This window comes from Typopeltis vanoorti, chromosome 21 (assembly GCF_054136105.1).
Source record: "Typopeltis vanoorti isolate ZY-2024b chromosome 21, IOZ_Tvanoo_1.0, whole genome shotgun sequence".
Classification (NCBI taxonomy): domain Eukaryota; kingdom Metazoa; phylum Arthropoda; class Arachnida; order Uropygi; family Thelyphonidae; genus Typopeltis; species Typopeltis vanoorti.
Window position 1 is genome coordinate 34,144,264 of NC_143569.1, and position 14,986 is coordinate 34,159,249.

General features: G+C 33.3%; 1 protein-coding gene across 5 annotated transcripts in view; it reads left to right on the forward strand.

Annotated features, from left to right (window-relative positions):
* The window catches only part of hyd (E3 ubiquitin-protein ligase hyd), a 680,323-nt gene that overhangs the window by 210,891 nt on the left and 454,446 nt on the right, over positions 1–14,986 (forward strand). For all 5 annotated transcript variants that reach the window (XM_090411567.1, XM_090411569.1, XM_090411568.1 and 2 more), the window contains 2 exons: positions 238–365; positions 6,268–6,541. In XM_090411567.1, coding sequence (XP_090267693.1) covers positions 238–365; positions 6,268–6,541 — 402 coding nt within the window. The remainder of the gene's footprint in view (positions 1–237; positions 366–6,267; positions 6,542–14,986) is intronic.

The window sequence follows — 14,986 nt, forward strand, 5'->3', positions numbered from 1 at the left end:
ATATGGTGAATAGAAATTTTCCAAATCTCTCAATTACTTCATGAAGAAAGGAAATGCCTAAACAAAGTAAGTTGCATCAGCATTGAAAACAGTCCAAAATGTCAGTGATATTAAATTTATATAGTTTAAAAGTATGTCACCAGAATTGCTTACTTCTAGTGCCATATATATGAATAGAAATATTATATTTAAATTCTTGATTGTACTTGTATAATTATTGTACCATATTTTCTTTAGAACGCAAAGCTGCCAAAGGCATACCATCCTGGGAAGAGATTGACAAAAAAGAAGAAGAATCGTGGCCATTAAAAGATGTAATTTTTGTTGAAGATGTTAAAAATGCTCCAGTGGGAAGGGTACTGAAGGTAAGTCTAGTGGTATATTAATCATATTCTAACATTTAAATGTCACCGAAAATTCTCCTGTACTAGAATTTTTAGATCTTTTTTTTTTTTTTTGTAAGTTAGACTTCTTTCCTTTTTAAATCTCATTACTATCAGAATGAAGAACATAGTAATGTATAGTTGTAAGTTTTCTATCGGATATTTGTAGTCTAATCCCTTTCCATACTCTTTGAACTGGAATGATGAGTAATAACATATTCAATTATGTTTGTTACAGTACCATATTAGTGAGGACCCACTCTTGTGATGTTTTTTATCAAGCATAAATAAGAAATAAAATGGAAAATGAAATAATTCCAACCACCTTGCCAAGAAGTTTATTTTATTACACCCAAAATTTCCAAACACTCCATGAAGTGAATCATCTCAGAAATTAGAAACCCTGTTTAATCGTTTTTTATTTTTAATATGCAAAATAATCAAAAGTAAAACAACTCTCACTGTGCAGGCACATGCTCACAAGTGTTTCTCCTCCCATTTATGGGCATAACGGTTTATTCAGTTCTTTTCTTCCTCCACATCAGCAATAAAGTGCACTATAACGAAATAATATTTTACAGATTAAAAAAATAAATGAATAAAAAAAATCAATAATAATGTAATCCTCCCCTCTCCCACCAGCACCACCCACTTGCACACAAGCACAATTGTGTTATTGATTTTGCAACTACCTCCGTGTACATTAATATATACAGTACCTGTTTAACTCTACCCCGGTGATTCGCTATAATGCAGTTTTTTTCCAAACCATAAAAAAGCACTAAATATTCCATGATTCAACATAACGTTTGTCGACTCAAAGCCTAAAAAAGTGCTAATTTTATGCTGATTCAATTTATCGCTGTATTTTTCTTGATTCATATATAATACAATTATTCCCGAACCCATACTAAATCAGCAAAACAAAATTGATACGAAAAAGCATTCTGTTTGACATTAAAATGCAGGTGCTGAGGGGATTAGAAAAAGGTGAACATCAAGTTGACATTGGAGCTGCTTTAAATTTGTCTACTTCTACTATATGAACGATATAAAAAAACAAAATAAGGACAAAATTAAGTGTTCCACAATCGCAACGTCTTCTGCAATAAAGATAACCCGATTCAGATAGCAAGGTTTTAGCGGAAATGAAGAAATGTCTTTCCATTGGGATTGATGACAAAACCGAAACCAACATGCCATTAAGTCAGGCAATAATCATGCAAAAGGCCAGAAGTATTTTTAATCATCTTCAAAAAAACAAAGAGAGGGTACGAATGAAAACTTTACAGGTAGCAGAGGTTGGTTTGATAGATTTAAAAACAAGAAACTTCTACAACATTCGATTCACTGCAGAAGCGGTGAGTGCAGATACTGAAGCTGCTTTAGCCTTTCCCTCAACTTTATGTGTCATAATTGAAAGAGGAAATTATCCTCTTTAACTAGTTTTTAATGTTGATGAAACGGGCCTTTTCTGGAAGAGTATCAAAGCACACATTTATATTGTGTGAACAAAAGTGAGCACCAGAATTCAAAGCTGCAAAAGACCATTTATCCCTTCTTCTGGGCAGTAATGCCAATGGTGATTTCAAATTAAAACCTTTGCTTGTGTATCATTCCAATACACCAAGAGCCATGAAAGGAAAGTTAATATAAAAAAAACGTGTTTGTTTTTGGTCACGTGTTCCTCTCCTATGTATACTATGTGTTAAAATTACCATTTAACGCTGTTTGTTTAGTGCTTTGTCTTATCGAGGTATTACTATGTGTGTGTGTGTGTGTGTGTGTGTGTGTGTGTGTGTGTGTGTGTGTGTGTGTGTGTGTGTACACGCATTACTGTATTTTTCAATAGATAACGCACACGTTATCTATACAAAAAAGTCTAAATTCATTAGAAATGGACATGCACAGCATACATTTGAAAGGTATGAGAGGTAAATCAAATGTAATAAGAAAACTAAGGTAGAAGTATTACTTAATATTTATTGAACATTACACTATTCAAATCCAAGAAATTCTTCATCAGACTCAATATTGAAAGAATCAATTATGTTAAAAATTTTTGTTTGGTATTTCTTCAGTTTCATAATCATTATCACCGGACACCACTGCATTCTCTTGTGCTTTAATGAAACCATTTCTAACACAGTTTTCACTTACAGCAGCCCAACTTTCTACAATCCATGTAACTATATCTTTTATGACATTCTTTTCATCTGCCCTGTTTTCTTATATTCATGGATGCCATTTATCGTCCAGTCTTCCCACTTAGCCTGCAAATTGTCTTTAAATGGTTTATTTACAGCAAGATCAAGGGGTTGGAGTTTTTTTTGTTAAACCACCTGGAATAATGGCCTATTTGGAATACCTACTTACTTACAATTGTTTTAACTTCTGCTGTCGTGTGTGCCCTACTTGAATCCAACACTAACAAAGATTTGGGGTTGAAAAATGCCATTTTTCTCTTTCGCCACACATTCTCCAACCAAAATTTCATAACCTTGGAATTTATCCAACCTTTATCATTAGCACTAACAATAATACCCTAACTTCCTAACTCTACCGGTAGTTGGCGCATGCACGTTATCTATACAGCAATAGGGGTGCATGTTATCTATCGAAAAATACAGTACATTATTATCCAAAACCTTTTACAATGTTCACTTGAAATAACTGGTACAGCAGAACAGAAACAAATTTTTGAAGAAACAAAACAGCTTATGAAAAACGAAGAGAAATGAAATAATCAAATAACTTACTGAATAAAATTGAATACACTGAATTATGCAAAATGATCAGAATACGTATCACAGAAGAAATGAGAAAATTCAAAATGAGAAATGATAAAGTACATTATTACCCAAAGGTTTTGGATAATAATGTATCGTATTTTTCGATAGATAACATGCACCCCTAACAAACAATTGAAAACAACCATAGTCTCAAAAAAGCCAAACAGCAATTAAAAAAAGAGATGGTTGCAGTCAAACTACAAGATAGGACCATAACTAGTGATAGATATTCTATAACAGAAAGAATCGAAGAAGGATTACGGTTACTTTTTACTATTAGGGAATATATTTTGAACACAATTTTAATTAATGCATTTGAAATCCATGTTTTTTTTTTTTTTTTTTTTTTTTTTTTTTTTTTTTTTTTTTTTCGGATTCTTATTGAAAAATTAGTCCAGTTGGTGGGCCGGATAAAATCATATCGTGGGCCGCATCTGACCCGCGCACCGTAGTTTGGAGACCCCTGCATTACACTGATGATTCTTCACAGAGTATATATTGTGTACAAAGAGCGATGGGTTTGGTAACTTGAAACTGAAATTGTGTAGAAAATTGAACAGGTTAGTCTTCCTCAAAACAATACTGTGACAATGATATTTTTCCAGCTTTTCTCAGATTTAAAGAAAAGTTAAATTGAGCAAAGGCACATTGTGCCTTTGCCGAATAATAAATATAAACAAATAGAGCCTCCATAGCTCAGTCAGTATTGACAAAGTTATTGACAAAGCCCTTTGGTCAGAAAGACCTGAGTTCGATTCCTGTCCGGGACATGAGGAACCTTTATCTGATTCTTTCGACTAAAGATGAGTTACCTAGTCTCATACAGTGGCCCCATGAACATACACATCTATTGACATTGGACACACTGGGAGGCATAGGGCTAACCACCTTATCCTCAAGGTAGTTATGGCTTCAAATTGTAATAGGCTATGCCTAATACTAATGTAACAGGCCATTAGGCCTAATATACGTATGAGGAGGAGGATGTGAAGAAATTGACGCTACTCGCATAGCTTAGTAAGTTAAACAGCTCTATCACGCTCTACATGAAGAGCTAATTAACGAGACCACATGGGCGTATATTTATTGTCACAAGTGCTTACTGAAGAATCCAAGAACACACTCAGTTTGGGGCATAATTTTGCTGTTAAACCCAAACAAATTCCAAAATTAGAAATCATAATGTAGGTAGAACAGGGCATCTACAATCTTCCACCTGTAATGGCTAACAATACGCATTTTAGATACAGCAAGCATCCTAAATGAGGCTAAACCACCAGAAAGTAATATACACATAACGAAATAGCTGCCTTAAAAAAGTTGTATAAGAATAAATATATGATTACAAAAGCTAATAAGGGAATTGTGACAGTTATCATGGATCAAGAGGATTATAACAAAAAAAAAAAAAAAAGAAAAGAAAAAATGCTAGATCTCCTATGTGATGGTTATACATACCAAATTATAGATGAAGATCCCACTGCATCTCAAAGGAAAAAAGTCTGCAGATCATTGAAAGAAAGTGACTTCCTGACCCAAAGAAATTATCAAAAAAAAAAAAAAAAAAACCTGATTTATGTTAAAGTACTCCACATTTATGGATTACCAAAAATCCACAAATCTAATATCCTCCTACATCCCATAGTCGATAGCATAGATAGCCCCACTTATAAACTTGCACAAAAGTTGTCTCTTCCCCCTCCCCCTACTGGCAACTCCTCTACAACTCGCCCCAATAGGGATGGGGGAGAAAAGGGAGGAACTCCATCCATGCCATACAACTTGTAATAGAATATTACAAGAAATACTATCAAAAATGTATAATTTACAGATTGAGTTCTTTATAGGCTATATGATCTCTTGTTTACAAACTTGGTTGACAATTTATTAGATAGTTTCATGTGCAGTATGCTTCTTCAGGTGAAATAAAGTTACTTGTTACAGTAACTGAGTTGACAACAAGCAAAGTAACAGTATTAGTGGTAAGGAACATAGAAAAATACACCTACACTAAACTCATTTATTGTAATAGTGAGTAATTTTATTTCACTCTCCTGAAGAAGTGTACTATAACGTACAAGAAACCAGTCGAAATCTTCTGTAATAAATTGTGATTTTTATTCAATCAACAATCTTCATATGGAAGATATAATGTACCAAACATTAATTCTGACATCTTCTCTGTCCAGAGAAGTCTCTAATGCTTCACTGCAAATTCATCTATTACATCATCTTATATCTACTCCAGTTATTGTTTGTTATTATCCTATAAAGACTTCAGACAACAGCAAAAGAAAAATTAGTTTTCATCATGCCACTTATTGAGGTGGGAAAGAGACTGTAAATAAATTAATTGAGACCTGAAATAAAACATTGATGTTTTATTCATGTCTATGTAGGAATAATAGAGAGGAAGTTGATTTTGCTAAGCTCTGCATAGATTAGTAATCTTACAAAGTCCTTCCTGAGGACTAATGATGTATGAATGCTGGCAAGTTATTTAAGAAAAGCTTACTATCATCATCAAATTCCTGCCATATCGACCTAGTCATATACATTCAAGTAGATTCTGTCCTACTCAGACACTGCATGAAGTCTTTAACAAAGAATCAATTTGTATATAATTACATCTGATGAGATTATTTTATTCTCATAATTTGATCATATGTAACTCTGTGTTTGCTATATATGATCTTTTATTTTAACATGAGCACAATTGTCTGTGCACAATAAAACCACAGCCATCCATTGTATGATCCAAAACCCCAGTCTGGTGATTTAAATGAACATCAGCACTGTTCATTTAAACCACCCAGGCTTGTATTTTGTTTTAACATTTTGTTGAAATATATTTGATTTCATCAGCTATAAAATTAGTTATAATTGCATGGTGTGATTTAAGGTTTTCTATTCTGATAACTTAAGTTAAAATTTTATTAAAATTGAACCATTATAAAAGTTTCCAGTTCTGTGGATTGGAGGAGGGGAGGGGATTGAAAAATTTTCCTTCTGATGAATTGTTTTCTTCTTTCAATCAATCCTCAATATATTTTTTGATTTTAAAGTGCTGCACGTATGTTTTCACCTTCCAGGTTGATGGCGCTTATGCAGCTGTAAGGTTTGCCTCGAAAGAAAATACAGGTACAAACAGTAGTGGACAGACAAGTGGTATATGCAATGCAATTTCTAGTATTGGTGATGATCTTAATGCGCTATTACAAGAGTGCCGTCTTCTAAGGAAAGATGAACTTCAAGTTGTGAAGGGAAGCAGCACACCTCGTATTCCTGATTGTTTCCAGCGTACCCCTCGTAAAGTTAACATAGCAGAAAGTGGCCAGATTTTAACTATGGCTGTTGATGGACAAGGTATTAGTGATAAAGTATCTTATATGAATGTACTTTTGAGTTAAAAAAAGCTATTAAATGTAATAGTTTTTTCTAGTGAGCTGTTCTTCACATTCACACATGAAAACCACTGAAAACATACGCGATTGACAACAGAATGGTTATATGAATATTCAATTGTTTTCCTGGAAAATATGAAATATATTAATTTGTTACAATTTATGAATGATTATCCATTGTTATTTTTACGACTATTTCTGCCTGTTTTCGTTTAGGAGTGTCCCTTATTTTAAATACATTGGCTCTTTACTCAAGAATTCTTACAGTATTATAAGTGTATTTTACAGGTTAATATATGCAGATTAATAGAGGAAGAAATTTTGCACATACACCTTGTTTGGAAGTTAGGATGTCTTCTTTCTCCATACTCCTGCTGTTTGCTGTTAAAAATGGGGGGGAGGGGGGGGGAGTTCCGAAATGTGGAGGTTCGGAAAACGGAGGGAGGGTGGTGTTTAATAAATTAGAAAACCCGTTTTTTCTTTTTTTTCTTTTTTTTTAAGTAATATGAATACAAATATATACATTATTATATTTAAGGGCACTTTTTGGGGAAGTGGAAAGGGTATATGGAAAATTCCCAAACCGTCATGACATAGCCCTACACTCTTCCCGTAATGTTCCGATGATGATTCAGGATTGAAAACTGCTCACACCCCGTTAAACGCTCCCCCTGTCCTAGTTTCCCATTCCCAAAAAAAGCGCCCTTAAATATAATAATGTATATATTTGTATATACATATTATTTAAAAAAAAAAACCTGGGTTTTCTAATTTATCAAACCTCCCTCCATGTTTTTCACCCCCCCACCTTTTTTTTTTTTTTAACAGCAAACAGCAGAAGTATGGAGAAAGAAGACAACCTAACTTCCAAACAAGGTACATGCAAAATTTTTTCCTCTATAAATCTGCATATATTTACCTTTAAAATACACTTGCAATACTGTAAGAATTCTTGCGTAAAGAGCCAATGTATTTAAAATAAGGGACACTCCTAAACGAAAACAGGCAGAAATAACCATAAAAATAATAGTTTTTTAAGAGGAGTAACATGGGAATTTCCCAGAAATAATACCTATATTATCCACTGTTTTCTTTTTGCTTCCTTTTCATAGAAAATTATGAAAAATAGCATTAGTCACAATGTTTCTTTCAGTATGCTCTTGCACCTCTCATTTGGCACAAAGAATCAAGTGTTGTCATGTTTAAATAGAAGAGTATAATTAAACATTTGCACATGTGACACAGCAAAAAATAATATTTATTTTCCAAATATTCTGCCTTAGGTATTTTAAGACGTCGTCAGTGAGAGTGAAGAACAATGATAAGGAATTTGAACAATAAAACAGTAGAGTGCATGTTCAAAATTTGAATCCCTCTCTACAAGCAGTTGCACATTTAAGTTAAAACTCCTGGAATGAAACGATAATTACATTAATTATTATGATCAGGATCAGTGCATAGTATTTTTCTTGTGTGAGCGATTAATGTTGACCGCCTTTCCAAAAAAGGTTTTTTTGAATAAAGTGTGAATAAAACGAACAGGAAATGAAAAACAAATGAAAACCACTTTACAGTATAATGTTATCTATGGAATTGTCCTGCTTATACAAAAACTTTTTCAAGTTATATAAATTTTTGAAATAATATAAAATAGTAATATAAAGTTAAGAGATTTATTCAAATATTCTTTACATTAATAAATAAATTAATTTTGAAGATTCAACAAAATAGATAAGATAATTTTACAAGAATGTTTCACATTGGACTCGCGAGTTCGCTGATTATTTTGTGTCGCTGATGCCGCTCTAACAGGCTCGAATGTTGAGAAGAATGAGTTATCAGTAGTAAGCCGACTTTTAAGGCTGGACCACATGCATCCGATCCGATTAAAATTAGGATACGGCCCTTACACGGAACTCAACAATTAATCATAAGTTGATTTATGATACATCAAAAAATAAAGAACTATTCATATAAACTCCTGGACTGAAACGATAATTAAATTATATTATGATCAGGACCGGTGCATAAAAAAGAAAACTTGTTCCCACCAAACATCACCAAGTTGTTCAAGCATTGCTTAACTTCGAATTATTTTACATGGCAAAAAACCTACTACAAACAACTTGCAGGATTAGCCATGGGTGGCCCTCTCTCCTTCTTGTGCCGACCTATTCTTAGAAAATTTGGAAACTCAAATTTTATCCCAAATTACCCCTAAACCAACCACATAGTTTAGGTATGTTGACGACATCTTCATTAATTGGAATCACAAAAAAGAACAACTAATAGATTATCTAAACAAAATTAATGGCTTCCACAACACTATCAAGTTCACATTGGAACTAGAAAAAGATAATAAACTTCCATTCCTAGACGTCCTTATTAAGAAACAAACTGACAATAGCATCAACCTGTCGGTATATAGAAAACATACTAACACTGGACGCTACCTCCATTTTGACTTGTCTCACCACATATCCCAGAAACTCAGCATTATCCATATGCTCAAAAACGAGAAGCACTTACAAGAAGAATTAATGAAAATATCCAGAGATCTATCCCTAAATGGCTACCCTACAAGAATCATCAACAAGATACTCTTTAATGACATAGCACAAAGACAACAAGATGAAACCCAATATATCAGCTCTATAACAATTCCATTTGTTAGTACCATATCCAAAAAATTAGCTCTTCTTCTTCTTCTAAAACCATATAATATCAGAGTAACCTTCAAACCTATTGAGACCATTCTAAAGTTTATAAGATCACCGAAAGATAGCCATCCTTTCTACAAATACTCTGGAGTTTATAGCATACCCTGTTCATGCGGTATCAATTACATCGGACAGACATCTAGAAGTTTTGAAACAAGAAAGAAAGAACACATAGGCTATGTAAGGAATAACAGAAAAGATATATCAGGCCTTTCTTCCCACTTTGCCTCTACCAACCATAATATTGAATGGGATATGAGTCACATACCCTACATAGAAGAGAACTACCATTCCAGAACATTCAAAGAAGCTGCTACAGTCACCCGTTCAACAGGTAACTTAAATAAGAATCAAGGCCTAATCCTACCAGATATATGGAAAACTCTAATCAGATCATTTAACCAAAATAAATGAACTTTCATGAAAATTACAATAACTATCTCAACAAATAAAACGTAATTGCGAGATGTGCAGTGATACTTTATATAATTTTTAGAATTGTCGGTTAGTTTCCTCGTTTTTGTTACTTTCTATTGCTTACCAGTGTATCCTTTGAAAATGCTGACAGATATTAGTCAGTGAAACATGTCTGATATTAAACTATTATTTACTTGACTAACATACAGAATTAAGTCTTTAATTTATTAATAAAGAAGAACTATTTTAGGTATATTTTTGTAAATTTTAATTAAAAAATACAGTGATATAATCAGGTCCAGGGATACAATTTCAGAATTTATTTTTTCGTTTCTGAAAAGATCTGAAGTGGCCCGAATGGAGGACGACGTACAGTCATAATTATATGTACCATTCATTGTTCGTATAAACTCATCTCATATTTTTTTGATATCTTTTAGGCGCCTTTTCTTCTGCGGCGCCGGTGTATATTGCACACTTCGCACACGCCGCTAGCTTGGCCTGATTATGATACAATCTCTTTAGCACAGTTAAGTATGGTTGTTATGATTAAGGTTTGGTCTGTGAAGTAGAATTTCTGTACTTCCTTTGAATAGCCTTTCATAATGTGTAAAAGTTTGGTTTTCCCATTGGAGCCTACAGTTTGCATTTTGAATTCTATGCTATGCCAGGCCCAATTTCTGAAGTTTGATGAGCCTGATATGGTGTTGATGTTCAGAAATACGTTTATAGACTGATCTTTCTGTTTTTTTCCATAGTATGACGAATTGCATTTACATGGGATTGGTACTCTCTGGGTGGCATCATAGTTGAGAGTTTTCTTTGGAGAAGGTGACAGATTATGAATTTGGCTAATGGGTTTTGAAGGTAGCGATGAGTTAGTCTAAGTTTTAAAAGAGGTATACTGTGAGTAGACATATCGATACAAAATTAATAACGGAAAAAACTCAGCAAAGATTATTTAATAGTATAATTTTCACCTGTGTGTCACAGGCATCTTCAGTACATTAAGCTCAAATTAAACAATAACTGACAATTCCAAAAAGCGTCACCTAAATAGCTGGTGTAAGATAACTAAAAAGGTCAATAACTTTCCTTAAAAAAAATAATAAATAAAATAAAATAAATAATAAATAAAAAATAAAAAATAATAATAATAATAATAAAAAAAAATCAATACAATAAAAAGTTAGGAAAATGAGCTGATTTGTAAAGTACTATCTCCCATAAAGGGGATAGACGTAAGCCGTCGGATCTGTTTAAGTTAGGAGAATGAAGTAGAGTTTCACGTTTCTTTATAAAGGCATTCCATGAGAAACTGACTTTTGTGAAGAACTTTTGTCTTTCTCCAATGAAGCCAAATGCATTAACAGATTAATATTCCTTAACGATGTAAGATGGCCCAGGTTGTTCCAACCTGTTGTAAAATAAAAGAAGTTTTTAGTTCCCCAAAAGCTCATCGGATCTACTTCAGAGCTAGTAAGTCTCTTTTAAATAATCAGCTACATGAAGCTAAAAAATCTCTTGCCCTCTTAAATAGAGAAATTATGGATATAAAAAATGCTCTGGAATCTGTTTTAATGGTTGAAACTTTTACTACTGTAATGCGCATATCTTCGAGTTCTTACTTAAAGGTCTTTAATGATTCTCGTGACAAACTAAAACGCAAATTTGAATCATTGGTCAGCATACCTAGATCCAGTAATCATACTATTGATATAGATAAAGTAGTTATAAATGTTTCCGGACGTCCACTAACAGACTGTGAACGTTTTGTTTTATCAAAAGGACATGATTTCGTTACGCCGAATAAGGTGGCAATTATGGATTTTTTTTCATAACATGGACAGGGGTATTCGATCCTTATCCCAAAAAACAGCCAACAGATTACGTTTTGAATGTGCACAAATTCTTTTTCATGCCAAGCCTCCTCTTCCTAATCTTTCTTACTCTGAGTTTAAAGCATTGAAATCACTAAAGAATAACAATAATTTAATTATTACGAAAGCTGATAAGGGGAAGGCTGTAGTGATTCAAGATAGGAAGGAATATGAGAGAAAAATGTCTCTTTTACTTCGCGACTATTCAACTTATAGGCCTCTTACATCGGATCCTACCCAGAGTCAATTGAAGAGACTTAATTCTCTTATAGATAATGTATCTACATGGAATGAAGATCAAAAGAAAAAACTTAAAACCTTCTTCGGTCGTCCACCTAGATTGTGTGGTCTTCCAAAAGTTCATAAACCAGGCATTCCATTAAGACCAGTCGTAGATTGTATCGGTTGCCCCACTTACAAAATCTCAAAATTTTTATCAAATTTACTCTCCTCTTCAACTAGAAGAACTGATACTTATATAAAATATACTTTGGATTTCAAAAATAAAATTTCAGATCTTCATTTGGACATTTCTGATATCATGATCAGTTTAGATGTTGTTTCTTTATTTACAAATGTGCCTCTTTCGGAAAGTGTTGAATTACTACAACAGGAATTTCCTCCAGACATTGTAAACGTATTTGATTTTGTAATAAATTCTGGTTATTTTTCCTTTAAAAATAAGTTGTATCAATTTGTTGATACATTTCTCCCAGACCTACTCATTGGTACAGATATGTCGATGATATTTTTGCTGTATGGAATAGAATGGCTCTTCTGATGAACTTCAACAATTTCTCACTAAGTTAAGCACATTTCATCCTAGGATCAAGTTTACCCTAGAAGTAGAATCAAATAAACAGTTAGCCTTTTTAGATCTTCTAATTCTTCGCCAACCAGATGGTAACCTACATTTCTCAGTTTATAGAAAGAAGACTCATACAGGCCATTATATCCATGCGGCATCTCATCACCATCCCAGTCAAAAGGCAGGAACTATTAAAACACTGGTTCATCGGGCCCACTCCTTTTGTTCTTCAGACGATCTTTTACAGAAAGAACTACAATATATAACTTCTTCCTTTCTATCTAATGGTTATAAGAATTGCTTCATTAAAAGAACTTTGAGTAGTTTTAATATGTCTTCCTCTTCAAACACAGAAGAAATAATGCGCATTACTATCCCTTATGTACAAGGCATCAGTGAACGTATAGCAAAAGTTTTAAAACCACTGAATATTTTTGTTGCCTTTCAACCGTTTAGAAAAATCTCCACCTTTCTCACTTCTCCTAAGGACAAGTTTCCACACCTTAATCATCCAGGTGTCTACCAGATTCCGTGCTCTTGTGGATTATCTTATTTCGGACAAACGGGAAGATCTGCCTCTATTCGGCTAGAAGAACACCAATCTTATATTGAATACTTTAAACCTGAAAAGTCTGGACTTGCAGAACATGCCATCTTCACCAGACACAGAGTTCATTGGAGAAAGACAAAAGTTCTTCACAAAAGTCAGTTTCTTACGGAACGCCTTTATAAAGAAACGTGAAACTCTACTTCATTCTCCTAACTTAAACAGATCCGACGGCTTACATCTATCCCCTTTATGGGAGATAGTACTTTACAAATCAGCTCATCTTTCCTAACTTTTTATTGTATTAATTTTTTTTTTTTTTTAATTATTTTTTTATTTTTTTTTTTATTTTTTATTTTATTTTATTTTATTTTATTTTTTATTTTTTTTATTTTTATTTTATTTTATTTTATTTATTTTATTTTATTTATTATTTTTTTTAAGGAAAGTTATTGACCTTTTTAGTTATCTTACACCAGCTACTTAGGTGGCACTTTTTGGAATTGTCAGTTATTGTTTAATTTGAGCTTAATGTACTGAAGATGCCTGTGACACACAGGCGAAAATTATACTATTAAATAATCTTTGTACGTGAGTTTTTTCCTTTTTTAATTTTGTATCGATGAGTTAGTCTAGTATTTTTTTTTATATAATCTTTGCTACTCAGTCAGAGATACCTATGTAAAGTATGGAGTCATATGTAATTTTATTTGTCTTGGAGTGGTCGTAACTATTTTTTGTGTTGCTCTTGGATTGAATCCATTTAGTAGAGCTGTTTTGTTTATTGGTTTCCAATTAATATTTGAGCAACCTTTTGGAAGAACAAACCCTGTGTGCTCAGGTCACTAAGGATTTTATGGTGCCATATTTTCTGAGATGGTGGTGTGCTGATGCACTGTGAATATAGTATCCTGTAAAAGTCAGTTTTCAGTAGATTTGAAGTAGAAAGTGATCCATCAGAGTTACATTGGATATGAATGTCCAGTAAGGAAATTCCACTTGATCCTAATGTGAATTTAATTTGGGATGTAGATTATTGATGGTTTTTTTTTTGTAAAAATAATGGAGTTCTGGCTCTGTGTGATTATTTACTGCAAATATTTCATCCATGTGTTGTTGCCAAATAGATGTCTAGGGATAAGAGTAAAGATTCTTTCTTCCAGATGTTCCAGATTAAAATTTGCTTGGTTAGGAACCTAGAAATTGTGTAGGTATGTGGAATGTTCATGAAGAGGGATGTCATGCCAAAAGCCCATCATCATATTTGCAGATGTTAGTTAAAAGTCTTGTATTCTTGCGCAAATTTCTGTGGAATTTTTTTAAGCAAAAGTTGGGTGGCCAATGATATGATGGAGAAGGTTTGACAGGAATCTTGAGACCTTGTAGGTAGGGCTGCCTATGAAATCTACAATAAGCCTAAGTAGACAGTTACTTTTGTGTAGCTTTGGTGTACCATATATTCTGCAGGTCTTTTATGGTAAGTTCTTAGTTTTTGTAAAACAGTTTCTTGGCCTGTGGATATTGTTTTGTCCAATTGCTTATTAAGTTTGCTCTTGGTAGGATCTTTATTAATCTTAGAATATGTATTCAGATCACGTAAGAAGTATTCCCTTTTCTAAACTGTCAATTTTTAGGGAAAGACAATGTATACTGTTATATTAATTAAAAAACTTTAATTAATACTTCCTATGTATCGGTAATGTGACATTACCATCATCAGAGAACATAAAATTAATGATATGTGCATGCAGGCACTAACACTGAACAAATATGGTGGCTGAAGACAACAACTGAAGTCAGTCCTTGAGTCCTATAAGTTGCCACCTAGAGGGCAAATTGGATAATAGTCTTCACTGTTAGGCTGATGTTCTAAGAATGCAAGCTTCCCATTTTTGGGGCAGTCTCTGGCCACCTCTGGCCAACCTCTTTATGGCGACCTTTGAAGAAAAAGCCTTAATCTCGGCTCCGCTTAAAACCACTGTTTGGCTACGTCATGTAGATGTTGTGTTCGCTAGTTGGCTGCCTGGCTTGGACA